Source organism: Spermophilus citellus (assembly GCF_964194105.1).
Source record: "Spermophilus citellus genome assembly, chromosome: 13".
In the NCBI taxonomy this organism is placed as follows: domain Eukaryota; kingdom Metazoa; phylum Chordata; class Mammalia; order Rodentia; family Sciuridae; genus Spermophilus; species Spermophilus citellus.
This window is the reverse complement of record NC_138193.1, coordinates 4,456,252-4,471,388: the sequence shown is the minus strand read 5'-3', so window position 1 is coordinate 4,471,388 and position 15,137 is coordinate 4,456,252. Positions and strand designations below refer to the sequence as shown.

At 39.0% G+C, this 15,137-nt stretch overlaps 1 protein-coding gene across 36 annotated transcripts in view; it reads right to left on the bottom strand.

Moving 5' to 3' along the window:
* The window catches only part of MAP4K4 (mitogen-activated protein kinase kinase kinase kinase 4), a gene marked incomplete at its 5' end in the record, with an annotated part of 184,358 nt that overhangs the window by 16,605 nt on the left and 152,616 nt on the right, over window positions 1–15,137 (bottom strand). For 18 of the 36 annotated variants that reach the window (XM_081264585.1, XM_081264615.1, XM_081264607.1 and 15 more), the window contains 7 exons: window positions 5,553–5,723; window positions 6,053–6,170; window positions 8,191–8,382; window positions 9,373–9,493; window positions 9,960–10,135; window positions 13,044–13,141; window positions 13,770–13,921. In XM_081264585.1, coding sequence (XP_081120711.1) covers window positions 5,553–5,723; window positions 6,053–6,170; window positions 8,191–8,382; window positions 9,373–9,493; window positions 9,960–10,135; window positions 13,044–13,141; window positions 13,770–13,921 — 1,028 coding nt within the window. The remainder of the gene's footprint in view (window positions 1–5,552; window positions 5,724–6,052; window positions 6,171–8,190; window positions 8,383–9,372; window positions 9,494–9,959; window positions 10,136–13,043; window positions 13,142–13,769; window positions 13,922–15,137) is intronic. The other 18 variants (XM_081264596.1, XM_081264594.1, XM_081264587.1 and 15 more) reach the window with 3 other exon arrangements.

Sequence of the window (15,137 nt, the reverse complement as noted above, 5' to 3'; positions counted from 1 at the left end):
TCAAGAAAACCTCCGAAATTTGGGGAAAAGCAGAAGGCTGGGATTTAGAGTGAAACTTAAAAGTGAATGACCCCCACAAAAGATTACCCGGTTTCTTCTGTCATCCATAATCTTCTTACAGAAAGTACCAAGCTAGACTGTCCAAAAACAACTTTCTACCGTGATATAAATGCTTTTTGTCTGCATTGTCCACCAGACAATGGTCACATGTGACTAATCAATCACATGTGGCAACATCAATCTAAATGGCAAAAAATTGGAAGCATTACCTCTAAAAACTGGAACAAGAGAGATGCCCTCTTTCACCACTTCCATTCAACATAGTCCTTAAATCTCTAGCCAGAGCAATTAGATGAAAGAAATTAAAGGGATACAAATAGGAAAAGAAGAACTCAAAACTATCATTATTTGCTGACAATATAGAGGATCCAAAAAACCCTACCAGAAAACTTTTATAATTAATTAATGAATTCAGCAAAGTATCAGGATATAAAAATCAATACCCATAAATTAAATGCATTTCTATACAGCAGTGATGAATCCTCTAGAGAAAGTAGGAAAACTACCCCATTCACAATAGCCTCAGAAAAACAAAACAACAAAAAACCTTGGGAATCAATTTAACAAAAGAGGTGAAAGACTTCTACAATGAAAACTACAGAACACTAAAGAAAGAAATTGAAGCAGACCTTCAAAGATGGAAAGATCTCCCATGCTCTTGGATAGGCAAAATTAATACTGTTAAAATGGCCATACTACCCAAAGCACTATACAGGTTCAATGTGATTCCAATTAAAATCCCATCATCATTCCTTATAGAAATAGAAAAAACAATCATGAAATTCTTTTGACAAAATAAGAGACCCAGAATATCCAAAGCAATCCTTATCAAGAAGAGTGAAGCAAGATGCATCATAATACCAGACCTTAAACTATACTACAAAGCTATATTAACAAAAACAGCATGGTATTGGCACCAAAAGAGGTATGTAGACCAACGGTATAGAACAGAAGACACAGAGACAAACCCACATAAATACATTCATCTCCTACTAGACAAAGACACCAAAAACATACATTGTAAAAAAGATAGCCTTTTCAGCAAATGGGCTGGGAAAACTGGAAAGCCATATGCACCTAAATGAAATTAAACCCCTATCTCTCACCATGCACAAAACTCAACTCAAAGTGGATCAAGGAACTAGGAATTAGATTAGAGACCCTGTGCCTAATAGAGGAAAAAGTAAGCCTGAATCTTCAACATGTTGGATTAGGCCCCGACTTCCTAAACAAGACTCCTAAAGTGCAAGAAAAAAAATCAAGAATGAATAAATGGGATGGATACAAACTGAAAAGCTTCTTCTCAGCAAAAGAAACAATCAATGAAGTGAAGAGAGAGCCTACATTTTGGGAGCAAATTTTTGCCACACACATGTCAGATAGAGCACTAATCTCCAGGACATATAAAGAACTCAAAATATTTAACACCAAAAAAAACAAACAACCCAATCAATAAATGGGCTAAGGATCTGAACAGACATTTCTCAGAAGATATACATTCGATCAACAAATATATGAAAAAATGTTCAAAATCTCTAGTAACTAGAGAAATACAAATCGAAACTACTCTAAGATTTCATCCTACACCAGTCAGAATGACAGTTATCAAGAATACAGACCACAATAGGTGTTGGCGAGGATGTGGGGGGAAAGACACATTCATACATTGCTGGTGGGACTGCAAATTGGTGCAGTCTGGAAAGCAGTATGGAGATTCCTTAGAAAACTTGAAATGGAACCACCATTTGACCCTGCTATCCCACTCCTCGGTCTATCCCAAAGGACTTAAAATCAGCATACTACAGTTAACAGCCACATCAATGTTCATAGCAGCACAATTCATAATAGCTAAACTGTGGAAGCAACCTAGATGCCTCTCAATAGATGAATGGATAAAGAAACAGCGCATTTGCAGGTAAATGGATAGAGTTGGAGAATATCATGCTAAGTGAAGTAAGCTAATCCCCCAAAACCAAAGGTTAATGTTCTCTCTGATAAGTGGATGCTGATCCATAATGGGGAGTGGGGGGAACACATGTGTATGGGAAAAATGATGGAACTTTGATGGGGTGAAGGGGAGGGATGGGTAGGGAGGGGCCACGGGGGCAGGAAAGGTGGTGGAATGAGATGGACATCATTACCCTAGGTACATGTATAACTGCACATATGGTGTGACGCTACATCTTGTACAACCATAGAAATGAAAAGTTGTGCTGCAGTACAATGAATCAAAATGCATTCTGCTGTCATATATACCTAATTGAAATAAATAATTAATTTTAAAAATATTTGAAATGTAGCTCATGTAACTTAGAAACTGGGTATTTTACTTTAATTCATTTAAGCAGGTGCTCCCATAATAGGCAGTACCACTATGGATGATACTGATATTATATAACCTCATGGCATTACAGTTTATGAGTTCTTGTTTAATAGAAATCATATAAATATTAGAGTGACTTAATAGAAAAAGTTGCTGTTCAGTTTGAAAAAAATGTCAATAAGAAAAATTAATATTTATTCCATGAAGTATACTCCACTTATTTTCATATAATTTTACTTCTGAGGTTGACCATGTTACCCTGACTAAATAAGACAAAATTTATTAGAGTTATTTCTTCCACATGCCTAGGTGAGTCAATTCTAAATAGCTTTAAACTTCTCTGCACAAAAGACAAACATTCGCTGATAGAGCTGATGCCAAACAGAGCCCATTCTAAAGGCTGAATTACATAGGACATTTAGATATTTCCTTATCAAGTAGCTTAAAAGAGAAAAACAAAATACTTCTGTCAAGAATATGGTAGTCTACCGAAAACATGAATCATATCAAGAAATATATTATTTGTGGTTTTCAAAAATAAGTAGCACACATTATGAGTGGCAACCCCCCAACTTTGTCCTTCTGCCATGACATTTCTGCCTTGCTTTGGGCCATGCCCTATGGAATTAAATGGTCATGGACTGAACTTCTGAAACTGAGTCCAAAATAAACATGTACTCCACTTATAAAATAAAATAAGCAGCACATAAGTAGAAATCACAAGATTTTACAGTGCGAAAGAAAAAAGGAATAACAGATAAAGCTGAAAAAAATCTTTCATATCCATTAAAAATTGCTGATATTTTGGCACTTATATCCTACCTTTTAATTCTCTGTTATATTATTTAAAGTGCACAGTCATTGGAAAGTAGCAACCTTGAAAGTAGCAATCTTGAAAATTGAAGGCCTTAAGAAAAAATCTGAACTACATGATCTAATAATTTTTAATAATAATACATTTTTAACTTCGACTTTTAGATATAAGTAAATCTTTTAATGCCAATGTTAAGAGTTCCTTCCTGTAATCATTTTAATTGTTCACACAGTAGTTTACTAAGAATTGCAACTGTGTTCACACACACATTATTAAATACACATTTATATATAAGAAAATACAAAGCAATTTATAGCAATTTATGAGTCATTCATAAGATGATTACAGAAGAATGTTTGTTGCTAGCATTTAGGAAATGCAAAAAAATAACTTGTGTGTGCATTTTACCATTCAAAAATAATACCACCTATAATATATTCTGAAATTTTTTTTGTGGGGCTATAGCACATATTTTAACTTTTCTGAATCTTAATCTTTCAGAGGTTCTTTTTTAACTGAGGAGGTAACTTAGATCACTGTCACAGCAGTTTTAAAAAACCCAACCATGAGGTACACCAATCCCCAAAAGCATCTCAACACACTTATTTACACAAACGTATTTCAATGTTAATTCATCTCCCTATCTGTTCTTTTAACATGATGATAAAATGTGAAGTTTCAGTGCATTAAAAAAAAAAAGAAAGAAAGAAAGAAAACAATGTCCTGAGATACTGTTGAATTTTCTTAGAAGTCCTGAAGGAGTTAATCAGGAAAAGAAAGATTTCAGAAGTCTCATTTTTAACTAATAAAAATTCAGTTGATGGTATACAGAATGGGGTTCAGCACTCAGAGTGGGGTTCAGCACTCTCTAGGGCACTAGTGAAACATAAAGTTAAGAATAAGACTACTCCCAAACACAACTATTCCGAATAAAAATAATGCAGCTTGATAAACACGGATTACTACTTTGACAAGTATTGATTTATTTCACACTATCGCTGTACTGTATTTAGGTAATGTTAATAGTTTTTGGGGGGACACAAATGCTCTCAATGAAATCCTTTAATATGAAAGAAAATGATGAAATTCCACTCCCTGAAATGGTGGCAACTGACATCATGTGACATCCATGTGCTGGTGATGATGCTGTGTCAGGTGCTTCCATAATGCCTAACAATCCCCAAAGAATTATTCTTACCTTTATCTATTCGATTAATAAAGAAAAAAGCAATTATATATTATTAGAGGTCTCAGAACACTTTTCCATTAGTTACAAGGCCAGAAATCCAGATCTCAAGGTATAAAAAAGAAAATAGGTATACCTGCAATGGATGTCAACTCTCCCAAAAACCTTGGGTGAGCAGACAAGTAGGAGCTTATGAATAGGGTGAGAAGTCAAGGAAAGACTAAATAAAAAGAAGGTAGATAAGGAGGAATGAGGAGGCCCCCTTCCTCAACAAAAGGAAGCAGGAAACACTTTTGAGGTTTGAAAGATGAAAGTGGAAGCCCTTATGTCAGCCCCAACTGTTTTTCCTATGAAGCATCAGGAAGGAGAGTGGCTAAGTAGGCCAGAGACCAGAGTGGGTGAGGAGAAGAGAGCCGATTCAGTAACCCGAGGAATGCAGTGGCTGCTAGCATTCAAGGAACAAGACTGTTTATGGGACAGGTGCTGTGGACCTCAAACCCATGGATTTCATGTCTTCTACCATCTATATGTACAAACACCAAGAAAGTAAGACACTTTTCTGGGTAGAAATAGACTCGTTATTAAAAATAGTCAACTGAAGAATTAAATTAAAGTATATGCCTGGATGGCAGGTTTAGGACAAGTACAGGATCAGAGTTGGCAGGACGGCAAGTTTCAGAATTTGAAGAGGCAGATGTGTCCATGCAACCAATCATTCACAGATACCCTCTCACAGTATCTTTAGTTTGGAGGATGCTACACAAACACTGCAGGGATTCCACAGGCCAGCCGGTTCAACAGTCCCTTCCTACTGCAGACTACTTTTAAAAGTCTTGTTTGGATGTCAGTCCAAAGCACAGAGAACAAGACAGAAAGAGGAACTGAAATATTTAAAGGAAAGCAACTCAATGAACTTTTTCATTCTTGTAAATGCGGACCAAATGCTATCTCTTTACTGTTCTTTACACTGGTGTTCTAGCATTTGACTGCTGAAACAACCACAAGTGCATAGGGACTCTCTCTGCCTATCAATGCACTCAGTAGAAAAATCATAGAAGCTGCCAACCCTTAACAAAAAATCACCCAACTATGAAAAATAGTAATTCTCTAAAAGACCTGACCACTCTCCAGAATAAAAGCAAGAGGCAGAGTAACAGAAAGATACCTACCCCATAAGGCGGCACATAGAATCTCTGAGTTAAACCTCTTCTTGTATTTGCGAATCTCAGGGGTGTCACTCTGTGGCCTAGTATTGGTGGGGTTAACATTGACCACTGAGCCCTTCCGTGTAGGATCTTGCCTTATGGCTTCCGGTCTCATTCCATCACAGGAAAATCCCACTGAAACACAGTATGATTGAAATTATTTTTTGTATACACACCCACAACCATGCCTTCCTTCCTCTCTCACTATACCTCAAGTAAATATTCATATGCCATAAATGATACTTTGTCAAGAAAAAAATGTTTTTGTAAGAGATGCATACAGAAAAAGTAAATGCCTATGCAGTTCCCTGTGAGTTAAGGCAATGCAAGGGGGCTGGGAGGTTTTTGCATCCAAGGCCTGACCCTGTGCACAACCCTCCTGCTGTGCCTAAGCCACTTGAAAGATCAACACCAAGTGAACAAGTCTCATTTGTCAGCTACTTTCTTACTGCTACTATACTTACCCACAGAAGTCACTGTTGTCCCACTAGATGGAGAAATCTGTAGTAATCTGGGGTCTATAAAAGGTGTAAAGGAGGAGGAAGATTTGTGTTTCTGGAGTGTGCTACTAGCGGACTGTGTCTGCAATGTAAATTTCAATTTCATTAATACAAATGACATTTTAAAAGTGAACATAAAAACCAACAATAACAACCAAAAAAAAAAAAAAAAAACCCACACATATTTAAGTCTACTTTGGTATACTGCACTACTTCCCAATCCAAACCCTACAGACAAAACTTCCCACAGACATACTGCAGTGAGCCTCCATGTGGGCAGGCATACCCCTGAACAGATGTTTTCACCTGCAGCCAGTGGGGGAATCCCATCTCTTTCAGAGATGTACACCTAGGGAGCCATGCCACAAGCTAATAATAAAATCTATATTTCATGCTCCTGTTTTTATTTAAATTAAATAATTATAATGTAAACTCCTAATAGAGGCCTGAAATGTTAATTTCAATTCACTAATTTCCAAATTTATTCCCCTGCCTATTAAAGTCCAATTAATCTATGCTGGAAATCTGGCAAACCTTAATTTTGTTTTTTTTTATTTTAAATGGAGCCTCTTGCCAGAAAGTTACAGAAGCTTTGGCTGCCATCATTTTAGGCGCATCATCATTAAACCCACACCAAACAAGCTCATTAGTGAAAGGTGCTAATGGTGAAATAAGGCATACCCTTTCCATCTTTTAGGAACACTAGTGTTTTGGTTAATAATGTAACTTAAGACCCCCCCCCCAAAAAAAAAACCCGCAAAGGAAGTGAAACAATTGTTAAGTGAAAATGTAATGACAATTAAAAACAAAACAAACAGGAAAATAAACTTGCCAGTTTAGTGAGTTAAGGGTTATAGTAAAATACAGTAAAATGGTGCAAAGTGTAAAATATAAGGAGGAATGCAAGTGAGATACACATCCCAGGAGCAAAAAAGAACATGTCTGATCAAGTGCTTTTATGCTTTATCATTTCACTCCCTCTATGGGCATCTAAAGTCACCATTCTTATAGCCCAGGCTTTCCTGAGCTCCCCACCTGACACAGGTGGCACCTCACAGCCTTTCCTCCTGCCCCATGAGTCAGTGGCCAACCCAGCTGGTGGCCAATCAGATGCTGAGCCTCCTCCTCAGGGAGAAGATTTTTCTAATTCTTTCTAACAAAGGAATGAAAATAGGAGCAGCAGTCAGGTAAGTGTTTATATTAATGAGACTGGCTGAAGCTACATGTTAGTTCAACTTCCCTCAATTCTTAGGTAAATGCATTTAAATCTAATCTCCTGTGAAATCAAATTAGTTATTTACACGGTGCTCAAGGTGTACTCTGTAACTGCACTTAGCCTGATTCTGTTCAAAGTGCAAAGAATCACCCAGCTAGCACCCAGACCAAGTAGCACAGCCACACCACACACACAGGATTTCCCATACAAAGTCTTAAATTAGAAGCTCTCACTCTCCTTTGTCCTTGCTTAACATCCTAATTTTCTATGTTTCCCCCAAAAGCATTTGGCCTTCTATAACACTTTGAGTAACTGTGAATTTCAAGGAAAGAAAAGCCTTTGAAAAGGGCTGGTAAAAACAAGTAAGAATACCAACCAACAACCCCCACCCTCCCAGCAAAAAGAAAACAATCCAGGCCTGTTTGAAGGAGATTCCTTTACAAGATAACCAGTTCCCTCAGGTAAGGTCAAGTCTGCCTAACCAAATTTTCCTATACTATATTTACTGCATAAAAAGAATGAAAAGGGAAGTTTCCACAAATGACTATGAGAATTTCATGCCAAATACATAATGGATCTGAGAACACAGCAATCATTTATTTAGATTTAAAAGAAAATAAACTGAATAAAGAAAGCCATGCAACTATACTTATGTAGAGAAAGTAAATAGTGAACTGGCAAGTTTGGAGGGAAATCAATCTAGGGTTAAGGGATTTGTATTCAGATCTGAAACATGTTACTTGGGGGTTGGGGAAGAGGGTAGGTGACAGAAGAAAGCAAGGGAAGGGAAGGGAAGAGGGTGTCGGAAAGGTCTCCTTTGCAAACTAGCTCCTAGGCAGTGCTGGTCTAACCCCAGGAAAGCAGCCAGCTGTGGTGTGAGACATACCTCATTAGCAGTGAGCTTGTCCTGGGGTGTCTGTGGGGACATGGTGGGTGTCGGCTGGCTGGAGGATGGGGAGGAGGAGGTGGAGGAAGTGGAGGAGGAATGGCTTTGCTGTAAGAGATCTGGCAAGAGGTGAATGCGACCGGCAAAGCCATTGCTCTCATGATGGCTGGCACGCTTTTGGTCAACTGTACTCTGTAGAAAAAACAGGCACACTGGTCTCGCTCAAGCGCTGCTGACATTGCCTACGACCCTACTGATAACTGCTTTGTTTTAGGTGCTGTGTGACTTTTCAAACTCTGTTACAATACCAAGGGAAAACCAAGGAAATTAGCCGGACTTGCTCACACTTGCTCACCAAATGCCTAAGCTGAGCCAACAGAATTCAAAATGCCTCCTCTGGTGGCCACACAGCTCTAGCAGTTGATTCTTCCATCTGTTCCACGCAGGGCACTCACTTCTTACAAGACTACTCCCCCTTTTGTTCTTTGTAAATCTTTGCCTAAGTTCTTTAGAGTACCCGGTGGCTTCTCTGGTCTTTTCCACATTCCTTCTACTTTCCATCCAAATGCATTGCCGTAGTATGAAACACACTGAGGCAAGTCCCAAAGACTAGCAGGGTGCCCTGTCCTGTTTCAACGAGGAGCATATCACTTGGATGAAGAAGGTCTAAACTAAGAATGAACAGAGAGTTGTACGACACAGCGATCCAAACTGAGCACATCTGGTGGTACACATTTAATTCTTCACCTAGTGGGAAAACTAATATTCTGGAGCACAGAAGAGGGACCTCCTGACCCGTGTGCCCAAGTCTCCACGGGACTGGAACGAGGCTCATCCCACCCACCTTGTCCACTCCTACTCAAGGTCTGTGCCCTTACTCTTTGAGCCTGCAAAGGACTCCCTATGACTTTTCTACTGCTCAGACAGACTGTGAGACTCAGCGTGGTGCTGGATGAGGGCTGCCACAGGCATGCAGAGGAACAGCAATGTGGGGTGGAGGGCTACCGGCTACCTTTGTGGCATGCAGCACACACCTGCCTCCCTAGCCCCAGACACACTACTCTCAGGGTCTTGTTAACATGAAAACAGATGATGATGTAGAAACAGCATGAGTGAGTGAATGAGCAAGTGGGTTAATGACTATAGGAGAAGCTTAGCCTCTGACAAGGAGGATAATGGTACCTGGCGGACGATCAACGTGCCCTCCTTGGATGGGGTCATGGCTGGTTCACTTTCTACATCATCATGGACAATCATGGTTTTCACAGATTCTGTTTCACCATTGCTCAAATTCAGAGATGACCTAAGGAGACAAAATCCAGAAGTGAAGGACTCTATTCCCACAAGTCGAAGATATCCTATTTAGAATTTTTACCTTCTCAAAGTCAAAACATGAGATGAGGCTACAGTATAAAGTCTTCTGAAGGAAAGCAAGAGTTTAGCTTTGTCCCTTCAACAAAGAATTCTCCTGCTGTGCATTTTTGCATGAGCAAAAAGTTAGAAGGAGTTCTTATAGTTAATTTGTTATTCAACTGAAATTTCCTTTTTATCAAATCATTAAAGAAAAAAAATAAAGCATATGTTGGGATGTTGAGGGAGGCACTGACATGCACACATACAGAGATAAAGGGGAAAAGCCCCAAAACTGTTTGCTGCTTAAGCAGTGAAACTACATATTAATGCTCACAGAGTCTATGAGCATTAATCAGTTGGGGAAAACTGTCTGGTTGCCACTGGGAAGACCTTCCTAAAATATGCTAAGGACTGACGCTGCTCTGGTGTCCTCTGGTCCTGAGGTGGACTCGTCAGCCCCCTCCTGTTCCACGTCGTCATCCTCCTCATCGGTGGTCCCTGACTCCTCACTGGAGGAAGAGTAGTCCGTCACCTTGTGAGGTGGCCGCACATCTTCCACTGCTCGAAGCTCTTTGGCCAATGCAGTCAGATCCTAATGCACAGGGCAGAAAAGAGTGAGTTAGGCAAAATGGGGAAGGTGGTAAGGAAACACAAAAGACAGAGGTTTTTCATTTTAAATCTCAATGAACAGTCACAATGTTAGTTTTATAAAACTAATTTTCAAGAGCAGGAAGAAAAGATTAACATTAAACAGAGACATGAGGCGGGAGGGAAAGGGAGAGAAAAAGGGAAATCACATGGAAATGGAGGGAGACCCTCATTGTTATACAAAATTACATATAAGAGGTTATGGGGGGAATGGGATAACAAACATGGAGGGAAATGAATTACAGTAGATGGGGCAGAGAGAGAAGATGGGAGGGGAGGGAAGGGGGATAGTAGAGGTTAGGAAAGGTAGCAGAATACAACAGTCACTAATATGGCAGTATGTAAAAATGTGATGTGTAACTGATGTGATTCTGCAATCTGTATTTGGGGTAAAAATGGGAGTTCATAACCCACTTGATTCTAATCTATGAAATATGATATGTCAAGAGCTTTGTAATGTTGTGAACAACCAATAAAAAAATAATAAAAAAATAAAAAAATAAAAATAAATAAAACTAATTTTCTATTTGCCAGTTTCATACAAAGTTAAGTTTTTATAATTTTTGATATGAAAGGGAAAGAAATAAAAATAGACTAAAAAATAGAAAAGAACACTAAAAAAGGTCAAGAATGTTGCAGATAATTCGAATCTTACAACAACGTAACAATCTGCTTATACTAAGATGACTGTATTTTTTTGTTGTTTTCAGAGATAAGGCAAAACTCCAGATCAACCAATGTACACAGAGAAATCGTTGATCTCTGTTATAAAGACATCTACATATATGACAAAAATGTTCTTTTACGGGGACAATCCAGAGAGCAAGCTTCTAGTTAAAACAGGTTTTTATTTAAATTTTTTCTCCAATTTTTAAAAAAATTTCAAGCCAACAGAAAAATGAGAGTTGAAGTGAGGACCAGTGTGATATTTTCCTGTTAGTAACTTGCCGCATTTCTGAAAAAAGTTCACGACTATGAAGAGAGAAAGCAATGACCTCTCATGTGTTGTGGGCAGGAAGGCAAACAGAGCAGGCTTCCCACTAACCCCTTTTCCCAGCCTTACCCACATTTCCCCATTCATACCACTAGCGAAAGTGAACAGAAAAAAAGAAAAAAAAATCCATATTAAAATATATTCAAAAAGGGCTTCACTACACTTTACTCTAGACTTTTCTATAGACATTTTAATATTCATATCTTAAAAAAAAATTTTAGTTGTTGATGGACCTCTATTTTGTTCATTTATTTATACGAGGTGCTGAGAATCGAACCCAGTGCATCACACATGCTAGGCAAATGCTCTACGACTGAGCCACAACCCCAGCCCTCAAATTTCTTAATGTAATTTTTTTTGCAAGGGAGGAGTCCTTTTGCAGAGGATAGAACTCTGGGGCACTCGACCACAGAGCCATTATCTCCTGCCCTATTTTGTATTTTATTAGAGACAGGGTCTCACTGAGTTGCTTGGCACCTCACTTTTGCTGAAGCTGGCTTTGAACTCACGATCCTCCTGTCTCAGCCTCCCAAGATGCTGGGATTACAGACATGTGTGCCACCACACCCAGCCTCTCAATCTAATTTTTAAGAGTTGATTACTATATTTCTACTCCACATTTTTATGCGAGTCCAAATTTTATCTTTTTACTTGGGAATTTTAAAGGAGTATTTTGTTTTGTTTTTAAAGCAGGCCATGTAGCTTTTTAGTAGTTCCAACTTAGTTTTCTTCCTTCCTACTGATGAGAATATGTTTCTTATCTTTGCGCTTAAGCTTCTGAACAGGGATCAAGAGCAGGGCCATGAGTCTACTTAACTGGTGTGATTACAAGTTGTATGTAGCCTTTTATAGTTGCTTAAAAAGCTATATTAAATGATACTAGATGCATGAAGCATGTTTTGTGCATTAACAAAGCTGAAGTCATTAAGTTTAAGGCTTTTATCTCCTAGAAAAGATCAAAAAGGCAAGGTGAGGAAGGAGAAGGAATGTAGCTCAAAGGTGAGCTGGTTAAGAGTCATGCGGAAAGCTGGCTCTGAGGCTGAGCTTTCAGAGACAGGGCTTACCACTTCGCCCTTCAGGACAGCAGCAGTTTCATGAAGTCCAAGAAGCCACCATTGATGAAGAGCACACAGAAGAGGGAGCATGGCAGAAAGAAGGGTATGGGGAAGAAGTACAGAAGTCAGTTGAAGCAGGAAAACAAAACTTAAACAGATCTGAAACTCCACCACCCCCCACACATGGCCAGTGAATGAGACAGGGAGCACAGGGGAAGTACGTGGAGCAGTCCCAGTCATCATCATCCTGGGACTGAAAGCCAGAATTGAAGCAGCCAGCGAGTTTAGGAAGGTGAATTAAACAAATTTAGTCTAAAAACCAGCACTGTCAATGATCAAGTCATGAAGAATAAGTGAAGTTAATGCCAAGCAAAGCAATATAAAGGCTTTTCTTAAAATGAAATTTAATTAAGTAAAAACTACACTTTGTTCCGTGTTTCTTTGTATAGATGACTGAACACAAAGTGTACAGTTGAAACACTAGAAAACAGACTTCATTCTATACTGAGGACATTACTTAGGAAATAAATGCCTAAGGGAGAAGCACAACTGTATCTGGGTATAAGACAGTGCAATTCCTCACATCTGGGAAGAGCTCAAAAGAAAAAACTGCAGGCCTCTCAAACACTGTGTGTGCATGTGAGTGTGCGCATGAACGGCTGAAAATCCAGTCCAGGGCCTTTGTGCATGCTAAACGCATGGCTCTGCCACTGTGCTATACCCTGAGCCCCTCAATCATATTTTTAATAGAAAGATCTCACTTAAGTCTAAAGTAAGCAAGACTCATTTTATGCAATCCTTACAGCAGGCTTGACAGGTCTAAACACTTCCTTTTTATCTTCAGGTTTTTTTGCGGCATTTTCAAGGCGCTGAGATGGAGAGCCTTCAGACTTGGATGATGCTGTTAAGTTCAAAAGAGACAAGAAAGACACATATAAACATAAGATGTATGTCACTGAGCTGTCCCAACTCAGAGTCTTCTGTTTCTCCCCCTTTTCTACTGCCCACTCATGCAAGGTCTGAACTCAGGGCAAAAGGGAGACCCGAAGGCAGTCTGGTATCTTTCTAATGCCTTATTCAGAATTCTCCGTCAGCATACACTACTGAATGTATGCGCCAAATTAATACCTTACCTCAAGAACACAGTGGAGGCAGTTTTCACTACTATGACATCATCAATAATAATCATCAATAATACTGGGGGCTCATATTGGAAGAAAGGGGTTCAAATGGCAGCTTAGACATTTAGTTTTGTTGGATAAGTCAGTTAATCACATTCAATTGTAAAGTGCTGCCAGTGATAAACACGTGTAAAGCTCTCAAAATCTAGCTCTGCATGATTAAATTATGATGTCTATTTTTGTCATTAGCAACCTATACTAAGGCACTGTTTCATGACATGCAGCTACATGCAAACCATAGATTTTTCTTATCTTTCTTCTTTTTTTTCAAACAAATGAAAGCCTTTCGATATAATGATCACAGCCCAGGGTTGTTCACAAGGAAAGAGCAAAGGAGAAGCAGCCTACATCTCACTCTGAAGCGTTCCCCAGAGCCGCTCTGAGACCCAGGGTGGGACCCGGGCTGGGATCCTGAATTGCTGGACCCTGAGGAGCTGCCACTGCCTGGCCTGGGCACCAGCTTCTCCACTCTCTCCCACAGGAGCCTGGGCTCGATACTGCTGTTAGAAAGAAAAGACAACAGCTGATGCATCATCCCAAGACATAGTGCCAAATGACAATCATATGCATGAATTGTGAAAAGTAGGGATGAGAGAACAGCCTCACACAACATCTCACATTAAATTCTCCAAAAGTCGTAGTGACTTTATTCATGGATTTTATCTTGGATATCTTAACCAACCAAAAATGCTAGCTGATTCCTATTCTTAAAACCCCTAAACTCCTCATTCAGGTCTGAAACAAAATGTGACTGTTCAGTCTAGAAACATCACCACTTCTGTCATCGCAAATTTAATTCAAGTCTTAATATTATGAAAAACTTTACTTATATAATTATAAACACAATTATCTCTTGGATCTAGTGTGCTCTCTCTTATCCACTGCAGCTCTCATACCCTGAACTTTCAAAGTACACTTCTTTATCTGAGCTGTTTGGGGAATATTACTGAAAGCACAGGCTGGGATGGATTTCCTGCTATAACCAGACAGACTGACAGCACACATTTGCTGGGTAAAGAATTCATAACACAGACACAGTCACAGAACGCCACAGCCCTCTCTGGTCATAAATACTATGGGTTCTCTGAAGATCCTTGGTTATTATCCATTTCCCCACTTCAAGTTATACAAAGGCTGGGCACATGCAAAAGGCCAACCTTAGAAAGGTTCAGTAATGACCAGTTATAAAACACTCAACAAAATCTCTCACCTAGCATAATGCTGGTCAAGGAGCTTTCTGCAGTGACGAAACTGTTCTACATCTGAGCTGTGTAGTACTCTAGCCCCTAGCTACATGCAGCTACAGAGCACTTGAAAGGTTGCTGATCCAACTAAGGAAATGATGTATTAGTTTTGTTTCATTTTAACTAAGTTAAATTCAAATTTAACAAGCCACACATGGCTAACAGCTACTACACTGGTGCTTTAGAACCAGAAAACCGTATTATTTGGTTAATTTACTAGACTGTCAAATAACCATTGGCTATCTTTAGTTGCCTATCTATGATTTCTACACTATTCCACAGGCCTTACAACTTTCTTTGGGTAGAAAACTCCATAGATTACATCTCTTAGAACTTCTTTCTCTTCTGACAGTTCCTCCTTTTAATCTTACAGGGTCAGTTAGTTTTAACTTCAAAATTACTACAATACACACCTAGATTCCAAACCTCTTTTTACTCTAGATCAAGTTGATGTTATTCATGTTTGTGAATA